This window comes from Mirounga leonina, unplaced genomic scaffold, assembly GCF_011800145.1.
Source record: "Mirounga leonina isolate KUSES-001 unplaced genomic scaffold, KU_Mleo_1.0 Mir_170, whole genome shotgun sequence".
Classification (NCBI taxonomy): domain Eukaryota; kingdom Metazoa; phylum Chordata; class Mammalia; order Carnivora; family Phocidae; genus Mirounga; species Mirounga leonina.
In genome coordinates this window covers 36,477,845-36,503,168 of record NW_023270433.1, presented here as the reverse complement: position 1 = coordinate 36,503,168, position 25,324 = coordinate 36,477,845, and the positions used below count along the sequence as shown (strand labels likewise).

The window sequence follows — 25,324 nt, the reverse complement described above, 5'->3', positions numbered from 1 at the left end:
GGAGGGAAGCCTGCTTCTCCCTCTCCCACTCTCCCTGCTTGTGTTCCCTCTCTCACTGTGTCTCTCTCTGTCAAATAAATAAATAAAATCTTAAAAAAAAAAAAGCTGGAATGAAATATATACAAATTCATTTCCTTGTCCTTTCACATATTGATACAAAATTTAATGGTAAGTAGGAAAGCGCACTGCATGTGTATGACCATATATATACTAAGTAACAAAAGAAAATTTGAAAGGATAGGATATTTAATTAAATGGATACATAAACCTGGTGTTTGAATTCTTGAATAAGTTTAAAAATTAAAGCCCAAAGAATCTAGGATCAATATTTTCTAGGTTTGCTATGAACCTCCCTTTTCTTCTTTCCACTTAAGGAAAGAAAAGGGGGAAAAGCCCTCTCAGCACTTGTATTACGGCATTGATAGGTAAGGACTTTAACCTATGAGAACAAAGGTCCAAAGTTCAAACTGCAGAGAAACTGCTATGAAAACCATGGGTGTTCAATAAGTATTGACCAGTGGTAATGACAAGGAAGTAAGGTTATTATGTTTTGGGATAATGGAAAAATACAAAAGATAAGACAATGCTTCCTTGAGGGAATTACTGTGACAGAAGCATCATTAAGGACTTCTTGGGTAGATGGTGACTGGACAGGACTATTACTATGGTTATAAGTAGACATGGAACTAGATAACATTATAACTAATTGGCATTTAGGCCATTTTCAAAATAAATACCTCCCACCTAGACCTAATAGACTGTGCATTGATCAGCAGTCAATAAGGCTGTTAAAGTGATTGGGTTGTTTATACAGTGGCCTAGTAATTTAGTGCCCACAGAAAGACTCAGTGGATTCCTTTGAATGTTGCTGTGAAACCCAATATTGATAACCAAGAATAAGTTGAACAATGCATGTATAGAAGAGGGGGAAAGTGTTAACAATTTGACTTCAGTGTTAACATATTTATTCCAGGAGAGTAAAATCTCAGCTGACTAAGGTGAAATGCTAGCACAAAAGATTACTCACCACTTTTTTCTCTCTCTACCAGTCACTGGGTTTTGAGGCAAGAGAGCAAAGAGAGAATAGTATGAATATAATATGAATGTTTAAGGAGGCAGATTCAGATTAAGAGAGACCTGAATTCCCAAATCTTAGCATCTGGTGGATTATCCTCTGTTTTAGATTATTTACAATTGCTTCATAATTTTAAGAGTACCTAAATTATGGTATCTTCCATCTGTGGGCCTGCTGCTTCCATAGGAGACTGAAGAATTATTGCAAGGGTATCTATCTGCTTGAAAAAAGTTCCTTTCAATACCAAACCCTTTCTCCTTGGACTTTTTGTGATCTTTCTGGCAGGGAGTGAACATTTTCTTATGTGTTTAAGTTACTAGTGTTTTATTTAAATCCTTACATGTTAGATGTAAAAGTGAAATCATATTCTTGGATTACATTTACTCACTATAAGCAACCCTATACAAAGTAGCCGGCTCAAGAGCCCAGTTTCCACCAAGTTATATCTAAGCCCAAAGACAGCTGAGAATCAAAATAAGCCGTTGAGTGGCAATCTGGAACTTTGTTGCTCGAAAACATATCCTCCATCATTAAACTCCAGACTCACACTCAGAAGAATAAGTTCACACTGTGCGAGACAAGCAAGAATTGAGGCTATGGGATCATCTCTCAGTCACTCTGGGGCATGCACTCAGTGACTAGTCCTATCTACCACAAATTCACTACATTCTTTTTATCCCCTCAGTCCCCATTTTGCCAAAGACGTATAATTACATTCATGTAAAATGTGTTAAGTGAAGGTATGATGTAATTCTATTGCCCTAGAGTGCAGAAATTACATTATTGTTTCCCCAATTGCACTATATTTTTTTTAAATGAAGGCCCAGGGTATTAATGATTTATATCAGGAATGAATGCCAATACCCAAAGAAACTGGATTTTTCAATTTGTATGCTGCCATTCAAATAAAAGCAAAAAATCGACACACTTGATAATATTAGTTCCAAACACAAAAGGAAAGCATCATACCTGCAGAATATATTGTGTAAGGTCAACTGCTTCTTTCTTCTCATGAACTAGAAGAGTTTCTTTGTCTTCTACGGTAATAATATTAATTTCTCCACGACGTACCTCCCTCATGCCCAAAGGGCGTTTTCGAACACAAACTCTGATTTTTTCCATCTCAGTCCAAGGATTCTCTTTCTCTATGGTGTTCTGTCTGATACATATTTATAAGTGGGCTTTAATTTTTAGTAATAGGATAAGGCTACTTAAGAGGTCAAAGTATCATCACATTTTGTTATTTTATATACACACCTTACACATATTATACATAAAACTTTCTCAGTATCAACACTTTAATATATAACTTTACACATATTACGTATATACAAAGTTCTTTTATTTTTTTTTTTTTAAGATTTTATTTATTTGACACAGAGAAAGACAGCGAGAGAGGGAATACCAGCAGGGGGAGTGGGAGAGGGAGCATCAGGCTTCCCACGGAGCAGAGAGCCTGATGCGGGGCTCGATCCCAGGACCCTGAGATCATGACCTGAGCCGAAGGCAGATGCTTAACGACTGAGCCACCCAGGCACCCCTAGAAAGTTCTTTTATTAATTAACTAAATCCTCCTGATTACTTCTCTCTCTATCCCTAATCCAGTCCATCCTTTGTCCTGCCAACAACAAACAAAAAACCCCAAAACCCTGAGTTGCTCTAGCTCTAAGACTTGTGTGTTTGGCTTCCAGATGTGGTCTTCCAAAAACTTCTAATGGTGGATGTTCTTTCTATATGTCCCCCCAAATCAGACTGGTTAATCCTCAAAATCAAACACAGTATGTTGGAACCACCCCTCCAAGGCCTTTAAAAGACCTAAACCCATGTCTCTTACTTCCTCTCAATCCAATTATTCTTACACATTTACTGTTTTCTTTTTTTTTTTTAAAGATTCTATTTATTAGAGAGAGAGAGAGCACAAGCAAGGGGGAGAGGGAGAAGCAGACTCCCCACTGAGCAGGGAGCCCGACGTGGGGCTTGATCCCAGGACCCTGGGATCACAACCCGAGCGAAGGCAGCCGTTTAACTGGCTGAGCCACCGAGGCGCCCCCATTTACTGTTTTCTTGACCATTTAATCTAATTTTTTTTTTTTTTATCCTATCTGGGTTGAAATACCTTGAATTAGGTGGTAGGTTTCAATGTACTTTTCCTCTTCCTCTTAAGTATATTCTGCCCCTCCCTTTGTCTTGCTTTCTTACTTCCTCTTTTTGTCCACCTGGTATGTGTTTGTTAGAACACAATCCTGTATTTCTTCTTCCTAGGACAATTTTATGACTGGTACTGCCCATCACTATCACCCTTCTATTAAGATGCATTTCTTTTCTGGCTCTGACTTCAGTGAACTTATCAACCTTAACAGCTAGAATATTTAATGAAATATTCCTTGAGCTAGGGATACAAAATTCATCAAGTTTACTTACTGAGCCTAATGAGGGTATACATGTGTATCTCTAACAACTGACCATTTACCTATATAGAAATTCCTCTTGGGGTGCCTGGGTGTCTCAGTCCTTAAGTGTCTTCCTTCGGCTCAGGTCATGATCCCGGGGTCCTGGGATCGAGCCCCACATTGGGCTCCCTGCACCACAGGAGGCTTGCTTCTCCCTCTCCCACTCCCCCTGCTTGTGTTCCCTCTCTTTGTCTCTGTCAAATAAATAAATAAAATCTTAAAAAAAAAAAAAAAAAGAAATTCCTCTTAACCTAAGTAACATAGGATTCTTGAAAGTAGTTTACCAGGATCAATGCCTTTGGTCCATATACTAAGAATGTCTTCGACAAGACCAATTATTCCCTTCCTTTACACTTTAGAATTTGATTAATAGCCCCTAAAAAGCCTTTGTAATAGATTTTACACAGGATATTTCACTATATAATTGTTTCATATCAATTTTCTGAGACATCCAACTGGCTGGAAAATTACTTTTTGCCAGGATTTAAATTAGTAAAAAGGAGCAAACAGAATTTCTAATATAGTTCTATATATAGAATAGTTCTAATATAGACCATAAAGGACTACATCAGGCTTTTAAAGCATGTTTTTTTTAAAGGGGGGTGAGGGGAGAGGGAGAGAATCTTAAGCAGGCTCCATGCCTAGTGCAGAGCCCAACACAGGGCTTAATCTCACAACGCTAAAATCATGACCTGAGCTGAAATCAAAAGTTGGACACTTAACTGACTGAGCCACCAGGTGCCCTGCCATGTTTTGTTTTGTTTTTTTTTAACCAACATACAGCAGAGTTTTAAAAATGTACCATTTTGAGGGGTGCCTGGGTGGCTCAGTTGTTGGGCATCTGCCTTGGGCTCAGGCCATGATCCCAGGGTCCTGGGATCAAGCCCCGCATCGGGCTCCCTGCTCAGTGGGAAGCCTGCTTCTCCCTCTGCCACTCCCCCTGCTTGTGTTCCCTCTCTTGCTGTGTCTCTCTCTGTCAAATAAATAAATAAAGTCTTAAAAAAAAAAAAGTACCATTTTGAGGTTAAGTGTGGCAAAATCCTGACATCATGAAAAGTGGATGATGGGCATTAGGGGATTCATTGATTTATTCTCCCTTCTTCTGCATATGTTTGATTTTTTTTAATAAGAAAAACATTTTTTTTTTTTTTTAAGATTTTGTTTATTTATTTGACAGAGATAGTGAGAGAGGGAACACAAGCAGGCGGAGTGGGAGAGGGAGAAGCAGGCTTCCCCCTAAGCAGGGAGCTTGATGTGGGGCTCGATCCCAGGACCCTGGGATCATGACCTGAGCTGAAGGCAGACGCTTAACGACTGAGCCACCCAGGTGCCCCAGAAAAACAAAATTTTAATGCATTATTTTAACAAGGGCCTGTGTCAAAATCTCTAGTTATTGGGAGTATTAATAACCTAATTGTATAAAGCTAATCAAAGGACAGAAAAGTCTTTTTCAAAAGTAACTAGGGACTCTAGGATGGATCATGTGGTCAAAAGGACTAGTTTTCCAGGTCAAGGGGCAAAAAAACAATGAATGTTCTTCTGCTAAAAGGTTTTTTTTTTTTAAGATTTTATTTATTTATTTGAGAGAGTGGGGGGGGGGGGGGAAAGAGGGGGGGGGGGGGGCAGAGGGACAAGCAGACTCCCTGAGTGGGGAGCCTGACATGGAGCTCAATCCCAGGACCCTGAGATCATAACCTGAGCCCAAGTCAGATGCTTAACCGACTGAGCCACCCAGGTACCCCTAGAAGGCTCTAGTTTTAATGCCCAGTGTTCCTTAGATGAAATAAGCTGTATTTTCTGACATGAAGAGTTAAAACAGCTGGAGTTAGGGCGCCTGGGTGGCTCAGTTGGTTAAGCGACTGCTTTCGGCTCAGGTCATGATCCTGGAGTCCCTGGATCGAGTCCCACATCGGGCTCCCTGCTCGGCGGGGAGTCTGCTTCTCCCTCTGACCCTCTCATGCTCTATCTCATTCTCTGTCTCAAATAAATAAATAAAATCTTTAAAAAAAAACAAACAAAAAAAACAGCTGGAGTTAGGTCTTTTTAAGATCTCTAAATGCATTAGACTTATTAAAATTCTGAGAACAGGAGTTCCTGGGTGGTTCAGTCGGTTGGGCATCTGCCTTCAGCTCAGGTCATGATCTCAGTCAGGGTCCTGGGGTCAAGCCCCACGTCAGGCTTCCTGCTCAGCGGGGAGCCTGCTTCTCCCCCTGCCCCGCCACTCCCCCGCTTGTGCTCTGTCAAATAAATAAATAAAATCTTTAAAAAAATTCTGAGACCAGTAATTTATTTTGAGCTTGAGTTGAGGCACCCAAAGAGAATGCTCTTTGGACAAGATGACATCCTAATAGCAAGACTTTAGTTGGTGAGGGAGTTCCTCAGGGTTCTGAAACCCTGACTGCTACTTAGAAATATTTGGGTAAGAAGATAATATGAAGGTTATTGGGGGAAAATGTCCTTTTTTATCTCTATTTATCTCTATTTCCCTAATATAATAAAGAGTGGAAGAGTGATAAAATAATGACATAAAAATTAAGAAAACTCGGGGCGCCTGGGTGGCTCAGTTGGTTAAGCAACTGCCTTCGGCTCAGGTCATGATCCTGGAGTCCCGGGATCGAGTCCCGCATCGGGCTCCCTGCTCAGCAAGGAGCCTGCTTCTCCCTCTAACCCTCCCCCCCTCATGTACTCTCGCTCTCTCAAATAAATAAATAAATCTTAAAAAAAAAAAAAAATTAAGAAAACTCAATGGAATAGCTTTCACTCTGGGTTTGTCACGTATAAGCCTCTTATAAGAGCATGTATCTCACCATATGGTTGTCTGTCTTCCCGCTCACTCCCCCTAAGAGTCTAACAGCCTCCACGTATCCTGATTATCTTTAAAACTAAAATCAGACCTAGAAGAGGTAGTACTTAATACGTGCCAAATGAAATAGCAATATTTAAACTAAAATATTCATTCTGTCCAAATAAATAATGCAAATTATTTATAAGTAATTTGCAAAGTGATATCTTTATTTATAAATAATTCCAATTTAGTTTTTTTTTTTAAGATTTTATTTATTTGTTTGAGACAGAGTGAGAGAGCAAGAGCAGGAACACAAGCAGGGGGAGTGGGAGAGGGAGAAGCAGGCTTCCTGCCGAGCAGGGAGCCCGATGCGGGGCTTGATCCCAGGACCCCGGGATCATGACCTGAGCTGAAGGCAGACGCTTAACAACTGAGCCACCCAGGAGCCCTCCAATTTAGTTTTTTTTTTTTTTTTTTAAGATTTTATTTATTTATTTATTTGAGAGAGAGAGAAACAGCATGAGAGGGGAGAGGGCCAGAGGGAGAAGCAGGCTCCCCACCCAGCCAGGAACCTGATGTGGGACTCGATCCCAGGACTCTGGGACCATGACCTGAGCCGAAGGCAGTCGCTTAACCAACTGAGCCACCCAGGCGCCCTCCAATTTAGTTTTTATGTGTTGTTCAATAGAAGACTAATATTCAAGAAAATATCTGTTCTTTTAGCAGAGCTAACCAATAGGACAGCAACAATCCTGGCTTTGACAGTCATGGAACAATCTAGTTCTCTAACAATTAAAAGAAGAAAAGAGTACTATATGCTCTGTGCTCTACTAAACAAAATAGTTTTCAGAAATACTATAAAATGCAGTAAGTATTTCAAATTACTAAAAGTACTTTTACCTGTAAAATTGGGTCTTTTATTTTTTGGGGGGAACAAAAGAACTGGTTGGTTATGAGATCCTCTGAAACCTTAGCCAATATAAGGCCAGATATAAATATACACCTTGTTTTAAGGTATGAATAATAGCCTTAAAAAAAAATAAAGAAAATGTGGCCTAAGAATGTATTTTGTGGGGCGCCTGGGTGGCTCAGTCGTTAAGCGTCTGCCTTCGGCTCAGGTCATGATCCCAGTATCCTGGGATCGAGTCCCACATTGGGCTCCTTGCTCAGTGGGAAGCCTGCTTCTCCCTCTCCCACTCCCCCTGCTTGTGTTCCTGCTCTCGCTATCTCTCTGTGTCAAATAAATAAATAAAATCTTAAAAAAAAGTGTTTTGTTTTTCCATAATTCACCATGTATAACTTTTAAAATAACCAAACAACAAATATATGTTATTTTTAAAAGAACATGTTTTCTATTATACCAATGCTGGTATTAGGGACCTTATTTCAACATTTATGTAAAGCACTAGGTGAAAATAACTTATTGTCACCCTATCAAAGTCTAAGCTATATCAAAAGTGTCTTACTCTTTTGCAATCACCAAAATCATATGTTCTTGCAGGGCTAGAACTGAAGAAAGCACTCAAAATCAGGACCATATTCCAGTGTGTGCAGGTTAGCTAATTGCACGAAAGACCTACTTAATTCAGCTACATGCTCTTTGTTTTTAATTAAGCTTTATGTCTCCTGGTTGAAGTGAATTTGATAGCTTTAAAAAAATCCTGTGGAACACACACACACACACACACTTTTTCCATTGCAGAAGGCCAGTTAACTGTTTTACCTTCAAGGATGCATTAGATGTATCATGTTACACTATAATAAATAATAGAAATAGGTCTGCTAGCGGAATAATAGCAGATCCTGGCAAGTAACAGCTGTTTGACATACACGAACAATATCATCTTTCTCCCATCTGGAAAGTCCCAATTCCTCACGGACTTTCCCCCATCAAGGTACTTCTATTATTGTCGCAGAAGCTGTTCACTATAATTTTCTGTAAATAAGGAGTAGTTGCTCTCAGTCATGGAGAGGCTTGCCCTTGCCTGATGCTACCCTCTCCCCTACACCCCAAAAAAGATAAAAATAATTACCTGATACAAGATTGAGGGATTCCATAGTTATACCCTGAAACATGAGCGACTCTTTGAATAATGGGAATATCATAATCTCCCAGTAGTGGAGAAAAGTGATTTGATGAAAAGAGTGAAGTGCTAGTTTCTGTTTGCACATAGGAACCAGTAGCTGCAGCACTCAGAATTCTTGTTTTTGTAGGGGATTGGGGATCATCCGGCAGCATGTGCTCCAGCACTTTTAGGTAACTAGACTTCTGGTCATTAGCAGAAAAATCTGATAAACTGCACATCTCAAACCCATTGTTGTTGGTAATTCTGTCCTTGTCAGCAGGACAATCAAAATGCAGTTGCCTGCGAGGACCAGATCTGGATTCCTGAGGTTTACTGCACAGGCTGTTTGTCTGAAGAGGATGCTCTGGGCTACTGACTGCTTTATCTTCTTCCTGCATAATTTTAATGATTTTGATAAGTTGGAAGAGGCGTTTGCGGTCGTTCATGTCATGCACTCCCAATTTGGAGTAGTCCTTCATTGTAACCTTGGCTAATTCATCTATTTTTTGAAGGCCAAGGGCAGTAAAATGAGGATAATACTGTGCAAGTTCAGCTTCACAAAGACATTCATACAACCAGGATGTCATTTTTTGTGAATAAGTTTCTATAAATTCTGAAAAGGAAAAAAAAGCCATTTACTTGAAATATAGTATATATATTCCTTTTAAAAAATGAAAATCACAAAACAAACATACAGAAAAATCCATTCTAGCATACCAAGTTTTTAAATATATTTTTCTTCTGAAATAATTAAACAGCACAGTGCATAAGTGTAGATGCTTATGATGCATTTGTAGTAACAGATGTAATTTATTCATCTGCTTAATACAAATGGAACTTCAATTGCATATATACACAGGTACATGCACATACACACACAATGCAAGTCACTTACTTATTTCTAGGGAGTTCCTTCCAAGCTTGCAATATCTACTTAACACATGCCACCAACTACTGAAACCTTGTTCCCAACCACTGATTGAAGCAGGACTAATTTTAGATGTTCAAGTTAATGTCAAGGCATGTTGCACAACTGTTTCCTATGATTAATGAACAAAGGCTAAGAACTCTTTCAGAATGGAAAGCAGAATTAAATAGCAAACCAGAGAACTGATATAACTCAGAGGAAATCACATTTGTATCTGCTGAGTACTGATAAAAGTTAATTGAATAAAGAAGTAAAAACATCATTAATTCAGAATTTAATTCAGGATCTCAGATCATTCTAAAAGGCAGGTGAAGGTAGGTGGTTGTAGATGTTGTACAGAATATAAAATAATTTAACTGGGATAAATAAATAAATAACCTAGGAAAGTAATATTATGGTCAAGATTTTATATGGTTGCTGGAGGACCTGACTGGCTCAGTCAGAAGTATATGTAACTTGATCTCAGGGTCGTAAACTCAAGCCCAACACTGGATGGAGAGAGAGAGATAAATAAACTTAAAAAAAAAAAAGATTTTAGAGGTGCCTTGGTGGCTCAATCAGTTAAGCGTCCAACTCTTGATTTCGGCTCAGGTCATGATTCCAGGGCTGTGCTCCACGCTTGGCGGGGGATCTGCTTGAGATTCTCTCTCTCCCCCACTCTGCCCCTCCCCAACTTGTACTCTCCCCTCTCTAAAACAAAATCTTTAAAAAAATAAAAAAGATTTTATATGGTCGAACATTGAAATGTTTAAAAAATTTTAACACCAAGGGATTTAATCAAATACTAATAAATGATGTATTAATAACACATAATCCTGGTCTATTATAAAGTCAGGAACCCTGAGAAATTCTCCACACCACTGTTAATCAAGTTCAAGTTCATGAAAATATTAAAAACTACATTTTCTTTCTAGAAACTGTTTTATAATTCAGTTTTCAAAGTTCAGTTAATTCTTGGTAAAGCTTTTCTGGTTGTTGTTTTTTTAAGATTTTATGTATTTATTTGACAGAGGGAGACACAGTGAGAGAGGGAACACAAGCAGGGGGAGTGGGAGAGGGAGAAGCAGGTTTCCTACCGAGCAGGGAGCTCAATGCGGGGCTCGATCCCAGGACCCTGGGATCATGACCTGAGCCAAAGGCAGATGCTTCACAACTGAGCCACCCAGGCGCCCCAAGCTTTTCTGTTTTTCATTTTAATTTATATTTTGTCTTCATTCTAGGAGAAACAGAGTTCAGGGTCAGATAATAAAGGTGATTAAAGTACCTTGTATAATTAACTTCGTAGGTAATGCTACTTAGAGTAAGGAAAAGGCCAAAGAGCCTACACATCCTAAACTCATTCTGCCCTTTTCCATTTGTGGAAGATTTGGGGGAGTGGGGGAGGGTCACAAATTCTTTGCATGTCCTTTCACATCAAGAGGCAGTGTCCTTTTCCTCCCATTGCATCTAGGCTGGCTTTGTGACTGCTTTGCCTGACAGAATGTGGTGGAGCGACACTGTGTGACTTCCATGCCTAGGTCTCAAGAACCCTTGCAGCTTCTGTTCTCTTGCAATTCTTTTGCTGCCACGTGAAGAAGCCCAACCAACAGCCATCATCGAAGCCAGCCATGTCAGATACGCCATCTTAGACTATTTGGCCCCAGTGGCACCATCAAATGATTGCAGCCACAAGAGTGACCCCCAGTGAGACCAGAATTACCTAGCTAGGCCTAGCCCAAATATGTGACTCACAGAACTGTGGGCAAATAAAATAGTAATTGTTTTAAACCACTTAATTTTGGGGTAGTTTACTTCACAGCAGTAGATAACTGCAACACTGCTTCTATGCCATTTGAAGTGTTGTACCTTTGCCAGAAATGTTCCCAACCCGGTCTCCTAAAATGAGTTAAGCCCATCCTTTCAAAATAGCTCAATAGCTCTCTGCCCCATCCCCCATGAAGCCTTCTTTCATTTCGCATCCTCTTCTACCATTTACCACCAAACACCCTAAACAGTAGCTGAATCAGGCCACCAACCCCTTTACTACTGTTTCTTCTACCTGGAATATCTGTCTTTCCCAAGAAAAACTCTACTTACAGTTTTCTTCTGTGAGGTATGCCCTAGGCAAAGGATTACTGGTATTTCCTCTGTACTTCAGTAGTAATAATAATAGCAACTAATATTATTGAGCATTTATTATGTAGCAGTCACTGTTCTAAGTACTATCTGTTAAACTTCAAGCAACCCTATGAAGTAGATACATGTGCAATCTTCGGCAAGTTACTTACTCAACATCTATGAAACTCATTTTTCTCAACTGTTAAATGGGAATGTAATAGTCCCCACAGTGCCTAGGATTAGGATTCAATGAGAGAATACTTGTAAAACTCTCAGCATAACACCTGGTATATACTCAGTGCCCAGTAAGTGTTGGTAGTTATTACTACGATAAATTTTTTCCTTTTTTTTTTTTTAAAGAATTTATTTATTTATTTGACAGAGAGAGACCACAAGCAGGGGGAGTGGCAGGCAGAGGGAGAGAGAGAAGCAGTCTTCTTCTGAGCAGGGAGCCCGATGTGGCACTCGCTCCCAGAATCCTGAGATCATGACCTGAGCTGAAGGCAGACGCTTAGCCACCCAGGTGCCCCATACTGTGATTTATTTTTTTATTACTTACCTTCACCTAGCACAGAAGCTAGAACAGAATAAGCCTTCAGTGTTTTGGTATGTTTTAAGTTACTCCCAAGCAGTTACATTTCCTCTGTGACTCAGCCTAACCCAGAGCAACAACAGGTTAAGTGCTATGCAGTCTTCCTATATTTCACACACCCATTCCCTTGGTGACATACCTAACTCTGATTACCATGACCTCTACTGCATTCCTTAATCAGTATCTAAAAGACTAATGTGTTCATCTTGCAACACTTGGCTATCCCATACTATCCTGAAAGGGGAAGATGCTGGAGCCAGCAGTAATCTGGATATGCAGATTAAAGCCCCCCAGGCATACTTCTACATAAACCGCAGCATGCTGCCTTTCTGAGCTCTATAGTTAGCCTACATTCTTTTGTTTTATTTTTTGCGTTTTCTTTTTTCAGTGCAAAAAGGTGTTTTTATTAAAGCACAGGGACAGGACCCATGGGTAGAAAGAGCTGCTCTTTTGTTCTAAAATTAGATACGCTTTTTTGGTATCACATTCCATTTTACAAAGGTCCAACCTCCTCCTCCTTCTGGGGCAGAATCACCCTAGGAATTTAAAAATATAAAGATACTAAGTTAAGCAGCTGCCTTCAGCTCAGGTCATGATCTCAGGGTCCTGCGATCAAGCCCCGCATGGGGCTCTCTGCTCAGAGGGGAGTCTGCTTCTCCCTCTCCCTCTCCCTCTCCTGTGCTAGGAAACAATAAAATCTTAAAAAAAAAAAAAAAAATTAGTTTAGGGACTGGTTAAATAATAGTAACCCATTAAATGGGATACTATGAAGCAATTACAGAGAATAAGTAAACTCTCAATGTATTATTGAAGAAAAAGTAAGCTCTTCAATATATTGAAAAGTGACTAAAGCAAGGTACAGAACAGTTTGTATGTTTGTAAAGGTTTGTAAAGGTACCAGTTATTAAAGAGAAAGAGATAACTATCATAGATCTATATATTTGCTTATCAGGCATAAAGTATCTCTGATAGGATGCACAAGAAAGTCAGAGTATTGGCCTCTAGGGGGAGGGGAACTAGTTGAGAGGGCAAGTGTGGGAAGGAGATTATTATACATCCAATAAATGCCAGTAGTTATTACCTTTCCTATTGCTATTTCTATTTCACTGCTGTCTCCCATCACCCAGAGCAGGACTTAGAACAGCTGTTTTTTAACTTATGAAACTATGTGACTATATAATTTATTTTAAAAATATATTCCTAGGGGTGCCTGGGTGGCTCAGTCGTTAAGCATCTGCCTTCGGCTCAGGCCATGATCCCAGGGTCCTGGGATCAAGCCCCGCATCATGCTCCCTGCTCGGCAGGAAGCCTGCTTCTCCCTCTCCCTCTCCCCTTGCTTGTGTTCCTGCTCTCGCTATATCTCTGTCAAATAAATAAAATCTTAAAAAAAAAAGAAAAAAATATATATATTTCTAAATCCATCTACCTTCCTCCTTCCCAGCCTTCTCAAATTGACCTGATACAACTACTTGTTCCTATTTTGGTGTTTTTCCCTCTAGCTTTTTTTTTTTTAATGCATTTTTTTTACATTGTATATAACATTGTACTTATAACCATACTGCAACCTACTTTAACATAAGCATTTTCATATTCTGTTATAGCCATTAAAAACAATTCACACAATTATAAATAATGTTTGCTGAATAGATGAATTACCCCGGGGAAATGTGATTTCTCTCTCCAAATTTCTAGTGTTTCGATTTTAAAACTGATAGGGGCACTTATTACAGACTCATATATATTTATTTATGGCCAGCCTTGTTCTAGAGATGATGTAAGGTGGCTCTGCCTTATACTATAGTGTGAATTCTTCAAGAGAAAACTAATATGATCTGCTCAGTCTAGCATTTGAGCTAGAAAGGTATGTAACAAGTATTTGCTGAATGAACACAATCTGCTTAGGACAAAGTTCTACCATTTCTACTTTTTAACCAAGGCACCTACATGATTACAACATTGCATGAAGCTTGCTTATGTGGCTATGGAGCCATTTTCTGTTTCCTAATTCTCTACAAGTCCCACCACCCAAAGTAATGGGGACAACCTCAGCGTCCTTACAACCTAGAAGAGCCTGATACCAACACAGTATCTCTACCAATGTCACCTTGAACACTTCATATAGCTCAAAAAAACATTTTATGTAACAAGGCTAATAACATTATTTCAGCACTTAGTGCACAGTCATACTACTTTGATGATCTGATTAAACTGAAATTTATTTTTATATTTTATGTCAAGAACTATGTGTAAGTCCTTTACATAAACTATTTTATTGAATCTGGCTAAACCAGAATTCCATTTTTATTTTTAAAGATTTTATTTATTTATTTATTTGAGAGAGAGAGAGAGCATGAGAAAGCACGAGCAGGGGGAGGGACAGGAGGATTAGACTCTCTGCTGAGCAGGGAGCCCAACGCGGGGCTTGATCCTAGGAGCCTGGGATCATGACCTGAGCCAAAGGCAAATGCTTAACGACTGAGCCACCCAGATGCGCCTGCATGTATCTTTTTGAGTTAGTGTTTTCTTTGAATAAGTCCCCAGAAATGGAATTGCTGGATCATACGGTAATTCTATTTTTATTTTATTTTTTTTTAAGATTTGAGAGAGAGAATCCTCAAGCAGACTCCCCTGCTGAGCATGGAGCCCTACATGGGGCTCTATCCCAGGACCCTGAGCAGACCACTCAACCAACTGAGCCACCCAGGTGCCTCCTAATTTTATTTTTTTGAGGAATCTCCACAGTGGCTGTACCAATTAACATTCCCACCAGTAGTGCACAGGGCTCTTGTTTCTCCATATCCTAGCCAGAATTAGTTATATCTTGTCTTTTTGATAATAGCCATTCTAATAGGTGTTACAGCTCAGTGTGGTTTTGATTTGCATTTTTCTGATGATGAGTGATATTAAACATCTTTTCATGTACCTGTTGGGCATCTGTATGTCTTTGGAAAAATGTTCAGATCCTCCACCCACTTTTTTTTTCTAGATTGTTTATTTTGCTATCAAGTTGTAGGAGTTCTTTAAAAAATATATCCAGAATATATAAAGATTTTATTTATTTGTCAGAGAGAGAGACAGTTCAAGCAGGGGGAGTGGCAAGCAGAGGGAGAAGCAGGCTCCCCACTGAGCAAGGAGCCCGATGCAGGACTTGATCCCAGGACGCTGGGATCATGACCTGAGCCAAAGGCAGATGCTTAACAGAGTCACCCAGGCATCCCTCTTTATATATTCTGGATATTAACCCTTTATCAGATATATGATTTGCAAATATTTTCTCCCATTCAGTAGGCTGCCTTTTCATTTTATTGATGGTTTCCTTTGACTGTACAGAAGCTTTTTAGTTTGATGTAGTCCTACTTGTTTATTTTTGCTTTTGTTGCCTTTGCTTTTGGTGTCAAATCCAAAAAATCATTGCCAGAACTGACATCAAAGAGCTTACCACCTATATTTTCTTCTAGAAGTTTTATTGTTTGAGCTCTTACATTCAGTCCTTAATCCATTTTGAATTAATTTTTGTGCATTTGCACGTTGCTGTCTGGTTTTCCAACAATAAAATTTATCTTTAAACATTTATGTATGCATGTATGTATTTAAAGATTTTATTTTTAAGTAACCTCTACACCCAATATGGGGCTTGAACTCACAACTGAGTTCAAGAATTGTGTGTTCTACCAACTGAGCCAGCCAGGCACCCCTAAACATATATATATTTTTAAAGGTTTGAGAGATCGCGTGCACGCACGCACACACACACACACACACGTGCACACACGCAAGCAATGGGGGTGGGGGGGTGGAGGGACAGAGGGAGACGGGGAGAGAGAATCACAAGCAGACTCCCCGCTGAGCACGGAGCCAGGAGCCAGATGGGGTGCTCAATCCCATGACCCCAAGATCATGACCAGAGCCAAAATCGAGTCAGATGCTTAACCAACTGAGTCACCCAGGCACTCCCCCAAATATATGTATGTGTGTGTGTGTGTGTGTATATATATATATTTTTTAAGATTTTATTTATTTGAGAGAGAGAGGACGTGAGCAGGGGGAAGAACAGAGGGAGAGAAAGCCAACTGAGCACCAAGCTTGAGGCACGGCTCGATCTCACACCCCAGAGATCATGACCTAAGCTGAAATCAAAAGCCCAATGCTCAAACGACTCAGCCACTCAGGCACCCCTAAACAAATATTTTGAAAATATCTTTTTATAAAAATATTGTTTAACTCAGAATCTGAACAAGTTCCACACATTTGGTTATGTCTCTTAAGTCTTTTATCTTACACAGCAGTACCCCATCCTTCCTTTTTTTCCTTTCTATTCCTTGATTTGTTGCATAAACCAAGTATGTTCCAAGTATGAGACATACTAAAACAAAACAAAACACTGTCCATTTGAAATTCAATTTTAACTAGTGTCCTGTTTTGTTTTGGCCTAATCTTTTAACCCTATATTAGAATCAAGTTCCACATTTCCACGTTTCAGGCAAAAATACTTCACAGGTGCTACCATGTGCTTTAAAATACATCACCTGGGCGCCTGGGTGGCTCAGTCGTTACATGTCTGCCTTCGGCTCAGGTCGTGATCCCAGGGTCCTGTGATCGAGCCCCGCATCAGGCTCCCTGCTCAGTGGAAAGCCTGCTTCTCCCTCTCCCATTCCCCCTGCTGTGTTCCCTCTCTCACTGTGTCTTTCTCTGTCAAATAAATAAATAAAATCTTTAAAATACATCACCCTAGGGGCGCCTGGGTGGCTCAGTTGGTTGAGCGACTGCCTTCGGCTCAGGTCGAGATCCTGGAGTCCCGGGATCGAGTCCTGCATCGGGCTACCTGCTCAGCAGGGAGTCTGCTTCTCCCTCTCCCACTCCCCCCTCTTGTGCTCTTTCTCTCTCTCAAATAAATAAATAAAATCTTTAAAAAAATAAATAAAATAAAATAAAATAAAATAAAATAAAATACATCACCCTAGGGGCGCCTGGGTGGCTCGGTCATTAAGGGTCTGCCTTCGGCTCAGGTCATGAACCCAGTGTCCTGGATTGAGCCCTGCATAGGGCTCCCTGCTCCGTGGGAAGCCTGCTTCTCCATCTCGCACTCCCCCTGCTTGTGTTCCCTCTCTCGCTGTGTCTCTGTCAAATAAATAAAATCTTAAAAAAATTTTTCTTTAAAAAAAAATAAAATACATCACCCTCACATCAGAATATATGCAAATGTCTGCTAGAATTGCAGCCTGATTCCTTCATTGTAAAGTTCTCTCAACAGCCATTAATCCAACGGTTTCATCCAGTGATGACTGCTACCTGCCTCAATTATTTCATGAAGGGCTGCAAAATGGTGATTTTCTGAATATATCATTATTGGTGGAATTTTCCTGTAAAGAAAAACTTTTTGTCAACAACTAGAGCTACTTGATTATCCAAAGTAGAGTTTGTACATGAATGCAGGAGTGGTATCTAATGAGTTCCTTTAGGATTTGGATTTTGCTTTTTTTGGGGGGGGGGGGAGTAGGGTGCTTTTTAAAAATTCACTATTTACTCATGGTTTTGTTTTGTTTTGTTTTGCTGTTTTTAAAATATATATTCTACGTGTTTCAATTAGCTTAGTCTTTGACAGCTTCATCTTTTATATTTCCTGATCAAAACCTAAAATGAGCTTTCCGCCAAGAAACACTCCTCTGTCTTAGAAGTAGCTGCCACTGTCCCACATCCAGCTAAAGATTATGCATTCCCAGCAAGTCTTAAGCACAGAGGGCCTGAGCATTAGGGAAAGAAGGAGATCAGGAATAGCTCTATACAGCCACAACTAATCCAGAATGGTCACTACTTACTTCATATTTGAGTTACTGGATATTCTCTCTAGATCAATTTTCAACTTCAGTGTCAACTCCAATCAATTAGTTTTGGCTTCTGGAAGTATTTATTAAGAAGGATTTTGAGCATTTTTAACCATTAATAGAATACAGGATGAGAATTGGGGTATTGTCAAATCATTTCCATTTTGTTTCTTGTGCTCCTCATATATTGGGAGTTAAAAATTTACCACTGACACCTTTGTCACACTGTGATAAAATGATGTAAATAGACTTCCACAACATAAAGATGATAGGATACAATATCCACTAAGAAGCAAAACTATCAGACAAATAAATGGTATTAGATCAAAATTTTTAGTAAATTAAGTATTTCAAATATTTTAAGAAATTTGACCTCAAATGTCCTCTACTGCTACTAGTTCATAACATTTCAGATAAACATGACAAATGGATAAAGGAAGAGGGGCGCCTGGGTGGCTCAGTCGTTAAGCGTCTGCCTTCGGCTCAGGTCGTGGTCCCAGGGTCCTGGGATCGAGCCCCACATCGGGCCCTCTGCTCAGCGGGAAGCCTGCTTCTCCCTCTCCCACTCCCTCTGCTTGTGTTTCCTCTCTCGCTGTGTCTCTGTCAAATAAATAAATAAAATCTTAAAAAAAAAAAAAAGGAAGAGTTAGAGATCAAGGCTGACGGCTGTTGATTTTGTTTAGTGTTTGAGCATTCCTACTACATTAACTACAGAGCAAAGTGGGTAAATACATATTTATACAAATACACAAGTACATATCTGCGCTTTTCCCCCTCCTATACCCATGGTAAATAATCCAAATCTATTCAGTGTTTTTTCTTATTAAGCCCTTATTAAAAGTTGGAATCCCCTTTTTGGGGTGTGTGTAAACAGTAGTGTACAATTCCATGAATTCTGACAGTTGTATATACCTGTGAAACGACCACCACAATTAGAATATAGAACATTTTCATTACTTTCAAAAGATTCCTCATGCCTCTTTGCATTCCATTCTTCTCTCTGCCCCTGGCCCTGGGCAACCATGATCTGCTTTCTGTCATTATTTATTAGTTTGTATTTTCTAGAATTTTATATAAATGGGATTATACAATATAGTCTCTTTTGTATCTGGCTTCTTTCATTTAACATAATGATTTTGAGATTTATCTGTGATACACATCTCACTCCCTCATTTTCCTTAGAAGGAGAAAAACTGGATGAATCAATGAGTGGCCCAACGTAACATAGCTCTCAAGTAAGTTCTAAGATTGGAACTTAAGTCTTCTCACGGCCAGTCCCATGTTCCTTCCGCTATTCCAGCTGCCTCCTTCACAAGTAGGGGCAAAGACAGCCACATTGCCATTCCCCTGCCACGACAGACCTACTGTCTACGCTGCTCAGTGGGCCAGGAGCCTCCTGCATCTGTGCTGCAGCAGGGAATGCCTCCCACCTGCCATCACCAAGAAAATTCCCTGCACATCAGTGAAATCCAAATGGGGCCAGATGGGCAGGGTTTTGTGTGTGTGTGTGGGGGGGGGTGTTAATATTTATTTTATTTATTTGAGAGAGAAGAGAGCGCATGCGAGTGGGGGGTGGGGGTGGGGGAAGAGGCAGAGGGAAAGGGAGAGAATCTCCAGCAAACTTCCCACTGAGTGAGGAGCCTGATACAAGGGCTCGATCCCATGACCCTGAGATCATGACCTAGCCAAAATCAAGAGTTGGATGCTCAACCGACTGAGCCGCCCAGGCGCTCTGATGGGCAGATTTTTATACATAGGGCCCACTCACATTCAATGCCACAAGTATGCAGAGTTCTCTTTTGTGACACCCAGAATCTGCTAGGTCTCAGCTGTCACGTTAACAATCAGAAATTACTCTTGGAAGAAATCCAATTGGCAGAAATTCCAACTTTCTTATCCTGGTGTTAGAGAAAATCAACTGGAAGGAATATATGCAACTTTATACACAATTAAGGAAGTTTATTCACATTCCAGGATGTGGATAAGATCCAACTATTTCACATGCTCTCTCAAACTCTCCATTCACCTAAAAAATGTAACTTTATCCATTTAAATTGGCTGAAACTGAACTTGGAATCAGATTAACTCTCAGCCATCTAGCTGTGTAAACTTGGGCAAAGTCAGTTTCTCTGAGTTTAATTTCCCTTCTCAAAGGATGCAGTAAGAAATTTATGTAAAACTAATTTGAAAACTGTAAAGTACTCCATAAGGATGGCGACATGCTCTTATTCAGCACTGATCACTGTGCCTGGCATGTAGGAAGTGCTGGCTGCCTGACTAGATACAAATAGATGCACCATATGAAGACTTTTAACATTGTTAAAAGATAGTTTCTATTATTTGGTGAAAAGTTGAATATATAACAGAATCAAAAAGTAAGGGACTAGAGATACTAAAGTAGATATACTTTCAAAATATACTAATTAATAATAATAGTATGTGTAGGCTTCTATTAACTTCAAACTATTTCATCAATGACAATTGTACAAGTACTTTTCTCTTTCATTGGCATAGTTAATATAAATGATTACATATATAACGTGGAGATATTAGATGATGCTATATATTAAAAGACTAACACTTGACACAAATATAAGTCATGTGTATGTGTGGTCTTATTTTTCTTTTAATCAACTTTACTTACATATAATAAACTAGATCCACATCAGGAGTAGAGTTCTACGAGTTTTGACAAAATACAATCAAGATAGTCCCATCAGTCACTTCTAAAATTTCCTAATACACTCTTGGCTATCAATCCTCTCCTCTACCCTGGGCCCAAGGTAATCACTGACCTGCTTTCTGTCACTATAGATGAGTTATATTTTCTAGAATTTCACATTAAATAAAATCATATAGTGTCATTGTTATTTTAAATCCATGTAACATATAGAGAAAAGAGATTTTCAACTGTGTGATTTTTCTTTCTTAGGCCTTTGGAAAAAAGTTAAAATGATATCAGTTTTCATAACTTTTTTCACTGACCTAGATGACATCTGCTAATAAAGGAAGACTTTTTTTTTTTTTTAGATTTTATTTATTTGACAGAGAGAGATACAGCGAGAGAGGGAACACAGCAGCGGGAGTGGGAGAGGGAGAAGCAGGCTTCCTGTGGAGCAGGGAGCCTGATGCGGGGCTCGATCCCAGGACCTGGAATCATGACCTGAGCTGAAGGCAGACGCTTAACGACTGAGCCACCTAGGCGCCCCGAGGAAGACATTTCTTAAATCAGTCTAATTTTTTTAAGTCAACCTGAGAAAAACAAGGAGTTGGTGAAACAAACACACATATAGTGTCAATGACTTGGAAAAAATATTCCTTATAAAAATTGTTTGAAGCAATCCCATGGGTAAATTGGATCTCTATCTCTATCTATCTCTATTGATAGATAGAGATAGATAATTTTTTTTTGAAGATTTTATTTGAGGGGCACCTGGGTAGCTCAGTTGTTAAGCATCTGCCTTCGGCTCAGGTCATGATCTCAGGGTCCTGGGATCGAGCACCGCATCAGGCTCCCCGCTGAGTGGGGAGCCTGCTTCTCCCTCTCCCTGCTGCTCCCCCTAATTGTGCTCACTCTCTGTCAAATAAATAAATAAAATCCTCAAAAAAATTATTTTATTTGAGAGAGAGCACGAGCAGTGGGGAGGGGCAGGGGCAGAAGGAAAAGCAGACTCCCCGCTGAGCAGGGAGCCCCATTAGGGGCTCCATCCCAGAACCTTGGGATCACGACCTGAGCCAGAGGCAGCCACTTAACCAACTGAGGCACCCAGGAGCCCTGGATATATTTGTTTAAATTTTTATTTTGGGGGGGCCAAGAGGCGTATGGACAGAGGGAAAGGGTGAGAGAGAATCCCAAGCAGGCTCTACACCCAGCACAAAACCCACAGCAGAGCTTGATCTCACGACGCATGAGATCATGACCTGAGCTGAAATCAAGATCTCACGACCCCAGGGTCACGACCTAAGCCAAAGCAGCCGCTTAACTGACTGAGCCACCCAGGCACCCCAGTAAATAGGCTATTTTTGCTAAAAGAGTTCTGTCTTCTACGTCAAGGGGGAGACAACTGAGTAACTAACATGAACCCAGTGGCAGGTATTAGTATTTCAAAAAACCTGAAGAAAACATCAGAATCCACTGTTATCTTCACAATTCTATAAGCAGACTATTCAATACGTCTAATAAAAGTTTCTGATTGCTATAAAAAAGTAGAAAATCTAAACCTAAGGTCTATATATTCCTTGCTAATCAGAAAAACTGGGGGAAAATGGCCCAAGTTCAAAAGCACCCAAGTTATTTTTAGTTTCCCAAATTCATTTGACATCACATATACTTCAATTATCAAAGAGGGAATAGGAAAAAAGGGTCAATAAATCCCTCCAGGACATCATTAAATTCTAACAACTTTATTGAGATATAATTCACATACCATAAAACTCACCCATTTAAAGTATACAATTCAATAGTTTTTAGTATATTCAGAATTGTGCAACCATCACCACAATCCAATTTTAGAACATTTTTATCACTCCAAAAGAAACTTCTACCATTAAACTTTAGATATTACATTAACATCTAAAAGGGAAAAGCTCTTCCCCTAAAGCTTTCACTTCTATAATTATCAAAACCAAAGTTAACCATGGAAGAAACTGAGAAAATGTACTGAAATTTTCTGTAGAAATTTGAGCTGCGGGGGTACCTGGCTGGCTGTCAGTACAGCCAGACTCTCAATCTCAGGGTCGTGAGTTAAAGCCCAAGTTGGGCATGAAGTCTACTTTATAAAAAGATGCACATGCTGAACACTTAGACTCTTCAAGCAGAGAATGAAAATCTCAAGAGCTTTACTTGAGTAAATTAGAAAGGCATAACAAACATGTTCTAAGTGGGTGTGATGGCTATAGTTTTTAAAAAGTAATTCAAGGGGTGCCTGGTTGGCTCAGTCAGTAGAGCATGTGACTCTTGATCTTGGGGTTGTAAGTTCAAGCCCCACTTTGGGTGTAGAGATTACTTTAAAAAAAGGGGGGGGTAGGGGCACCGGGGTGGCTCAATCGGTTAAGTGTCTGCATTTGGCTCAGGTTATTATCTTAGGGTCCTGGGATGGAGCCCCGTTCTCAGACTCTCTGCTCAGCAGGGAGTCTGCTTCTCCCTCTCCCCTCGCCCCTCGCCACCCCCTGCCCCCGCTCCTGCTCTAATTAAATATTTTAAAAAATTAAAAATAAATAAAAATTTAAAAAGAGTAATTCAATATTAGCTTAATAATGGATAAACCATTTTATTCAGATGCTTAGGAACTGTATTCTTATTTATTTTTAAAAAATTTTATTTGACAGAGCAAGAGAGTACAAGCAGGAGAAGCAGCAGAGGGAGAGGGAAGAGCAAGCTCCCTGGTAAGGGTGAGCAGGGAGCCCAAGGTGGGGCTCAATCCCAGGACCCCGGGATCATGACCTGAGCCGAAGGCAAACGCTTAACTGACAAGAGTCACCCAGGCGCCCCTTCTTATATATCGTACATAAAATAAATTTGTCTGTTTAGAAAAAGAAAAAAGAGCCTGACTCACTTGTACATGGACTTCAGGGTATTAAATAATCTTTGTTATTTTGATAATGGTTAATTGATTCCTCTTTAAAAGGTATTTATTTATATTATAAAAAATACAGTGAAGAGGAAAGTAAAATGTGGTTTGGGGTAGTTTTTATAGTAGCTGAAAACCTGCATGTGTTCATAATCTTTTTAAAAGAAAAATATTCAAATTGATTACAGAAAAATTCATGTTCCCAAATTAAAAAAAAATTCTCTCCATTCAACAATAAAATTCCAAATTATTTTCTAAAATATTTTATTTATTTATTTGAGAGAGTACGAGAGTGAGAGAGAGCACGGGCGGTGGGGGAGGCAGAGGGCGAGGAAGAAGCAGTCTCCCTGCTGAGCACGGAGCCACACGCAGGACTCGATCCCACCACCGTGAAATCGTGACTTGAGCCGAAGGCAGACACTCAACTGACTGAGCCACCCAGGCACCTCAAAATTTCAAATTATTTATGCTAAGCAACTCCTGAAACAACTAAGAGTTCATAAATGCCAGAATTATCCAGGTCATTTGTGAGGAAATTAAAAAAACACAGCCACACAGTAGACAGAACTTAAATGTAACTAATCCTATACAGAACCTGACAAATAACAACTTACAAAGTTCTTTAAATGACCATTAAGTTTTGGGGCACCTGGGTGGCTCAATCAGTTGAGCGTCTGCCTTCAGCTCAGGTCATGATCCCAGGGTCCTGGGATCGAGTCCCATATCAGGCTCCCTGCTCAGTGGGGAGTCTGCTTCTCCCTCTCTGTTCTCTCTCTCATGTTCTCTCTCAATTGGAAAAAAATCTTTAAATGACCATTAAATTTTAAGTAAATATTTCTGTATGGAAAAGTTTGTTTTTTTTTTTTTTAAGATTTTATTTATTTGACAGAGAGACACAGTGAGAGAGGGAACACAAGCAGGGGGAGTGGGAGAGGGAGAAGCAGGCTTCCCGCCGAGCAGGGAGCCTGATACGGGGCTCAATCCCAGGACCCTGGGATCATGACCTGAGCCGAAGGCAGACACTTAACAACTGAGCCACCCAGGCACCCCTGGAAAATCTTTTAAAAAGGCTCATTTAGCAAGATACATTTATGAAATGTGAAAGGATAATATCTCCTTCTAAATATGATTTTATTCTATTAGAGAAAAAGTTCTTAATGAAATGGCAGAGAACATATGGTTCTTGAGAAAAAGAAAAGAGAGGTGCAGTGAAGCAGGTTATCTTCACCAGGGGAAAAGAAGTGTGGAAGAACAGAACAGAATAAATTAGAGAAGGCAGAGCTATGGAGAACTTTCAGAATCAAGAATCATGGGGCTAGGGGTGCCTGGGTGGCTCAGTCATTGGGCATCTGCCTTCGGCTCGGGTCGTGATCCCAGGGTCCTGGGATCAAGCCCCGCCCGCATCAGGCTCCCTGCTCAGCGGGTGGCCTGCTTCTCCCTCTCCCACTTCCCCTGCTTGTGTTCCCTCTCTGTCTGTCAAAAAATAAATTTAAAAATCTTAAAAAAAAAAAAATCATGGGGCTAAATCAGTAATACTGAAAAACAGTTTGACATTATCTTATGAAGTTGAGCCTTCATATATCACAGAACTAAGCAACTCAATTCCTAGGTATATACCCCACAAAATGTTTGCACATGCTTTAGGAGGCACATACAAATATCTTCATAGCCGCACTCTTCACAAGAGCCAGAAGCTGAAAATAACCTGAATGTCTATTGGCTGGAGAATAAATAAATTTGGATATATACATATAATGGAATATTATACAATAGTGATAAAAGAATTATAGCTACATTCAGTAATTTATCAAATCTCAGAAACATCATGAGAAAAACAAATCCTAGAAAACTGTTTTTATTTATAAGGTTTAAAAGCAAGCACATCCAATGTATTATTTAGGCATGTAAACACAAAATGTAGAATAGTGGTTACCTCTGA

General features: G+C 39.8%; 1 protein-coding gene across 2 annotated transcripts in view; it reads right to left on the bottom strand.

Moving 5' to 3' along the window:
• The window catches only part of KIF24 (kinesin family member 24), an 81,476-nt gene that overhangs the window by 42,000 nt on the left and 14,152 nt on the right, over window positions 1-25,324 (bottom strand). The window contains exons 1-3 of one of the 2 annotated variants that reach the window (XM_035016457.1): window positions 9,272-9,701; window positions 8,344-8,989; window positions 2,045-2,234 (exon numbers count right to left, since the gene is read on the bottom strand). In XM_035016457.1, the coding sequence (XP_034872348.1) occupies window positions 2,045-2,234; window positions 8,344-8,963 (810 nt within the window). In that variant the 5' untranslated portion in view covers window positions 8,964-8,989; window positions 9,272-9,701. Of the gene's footprint in view, window positions 1-2,044; window positions 2,235-8,343; window positions 8,990-9,271; window positions 9,702-25,324 lie in introns of those variants that run through there. The other variant, XM_035016458.1, reaches the window with a different exon arrangement.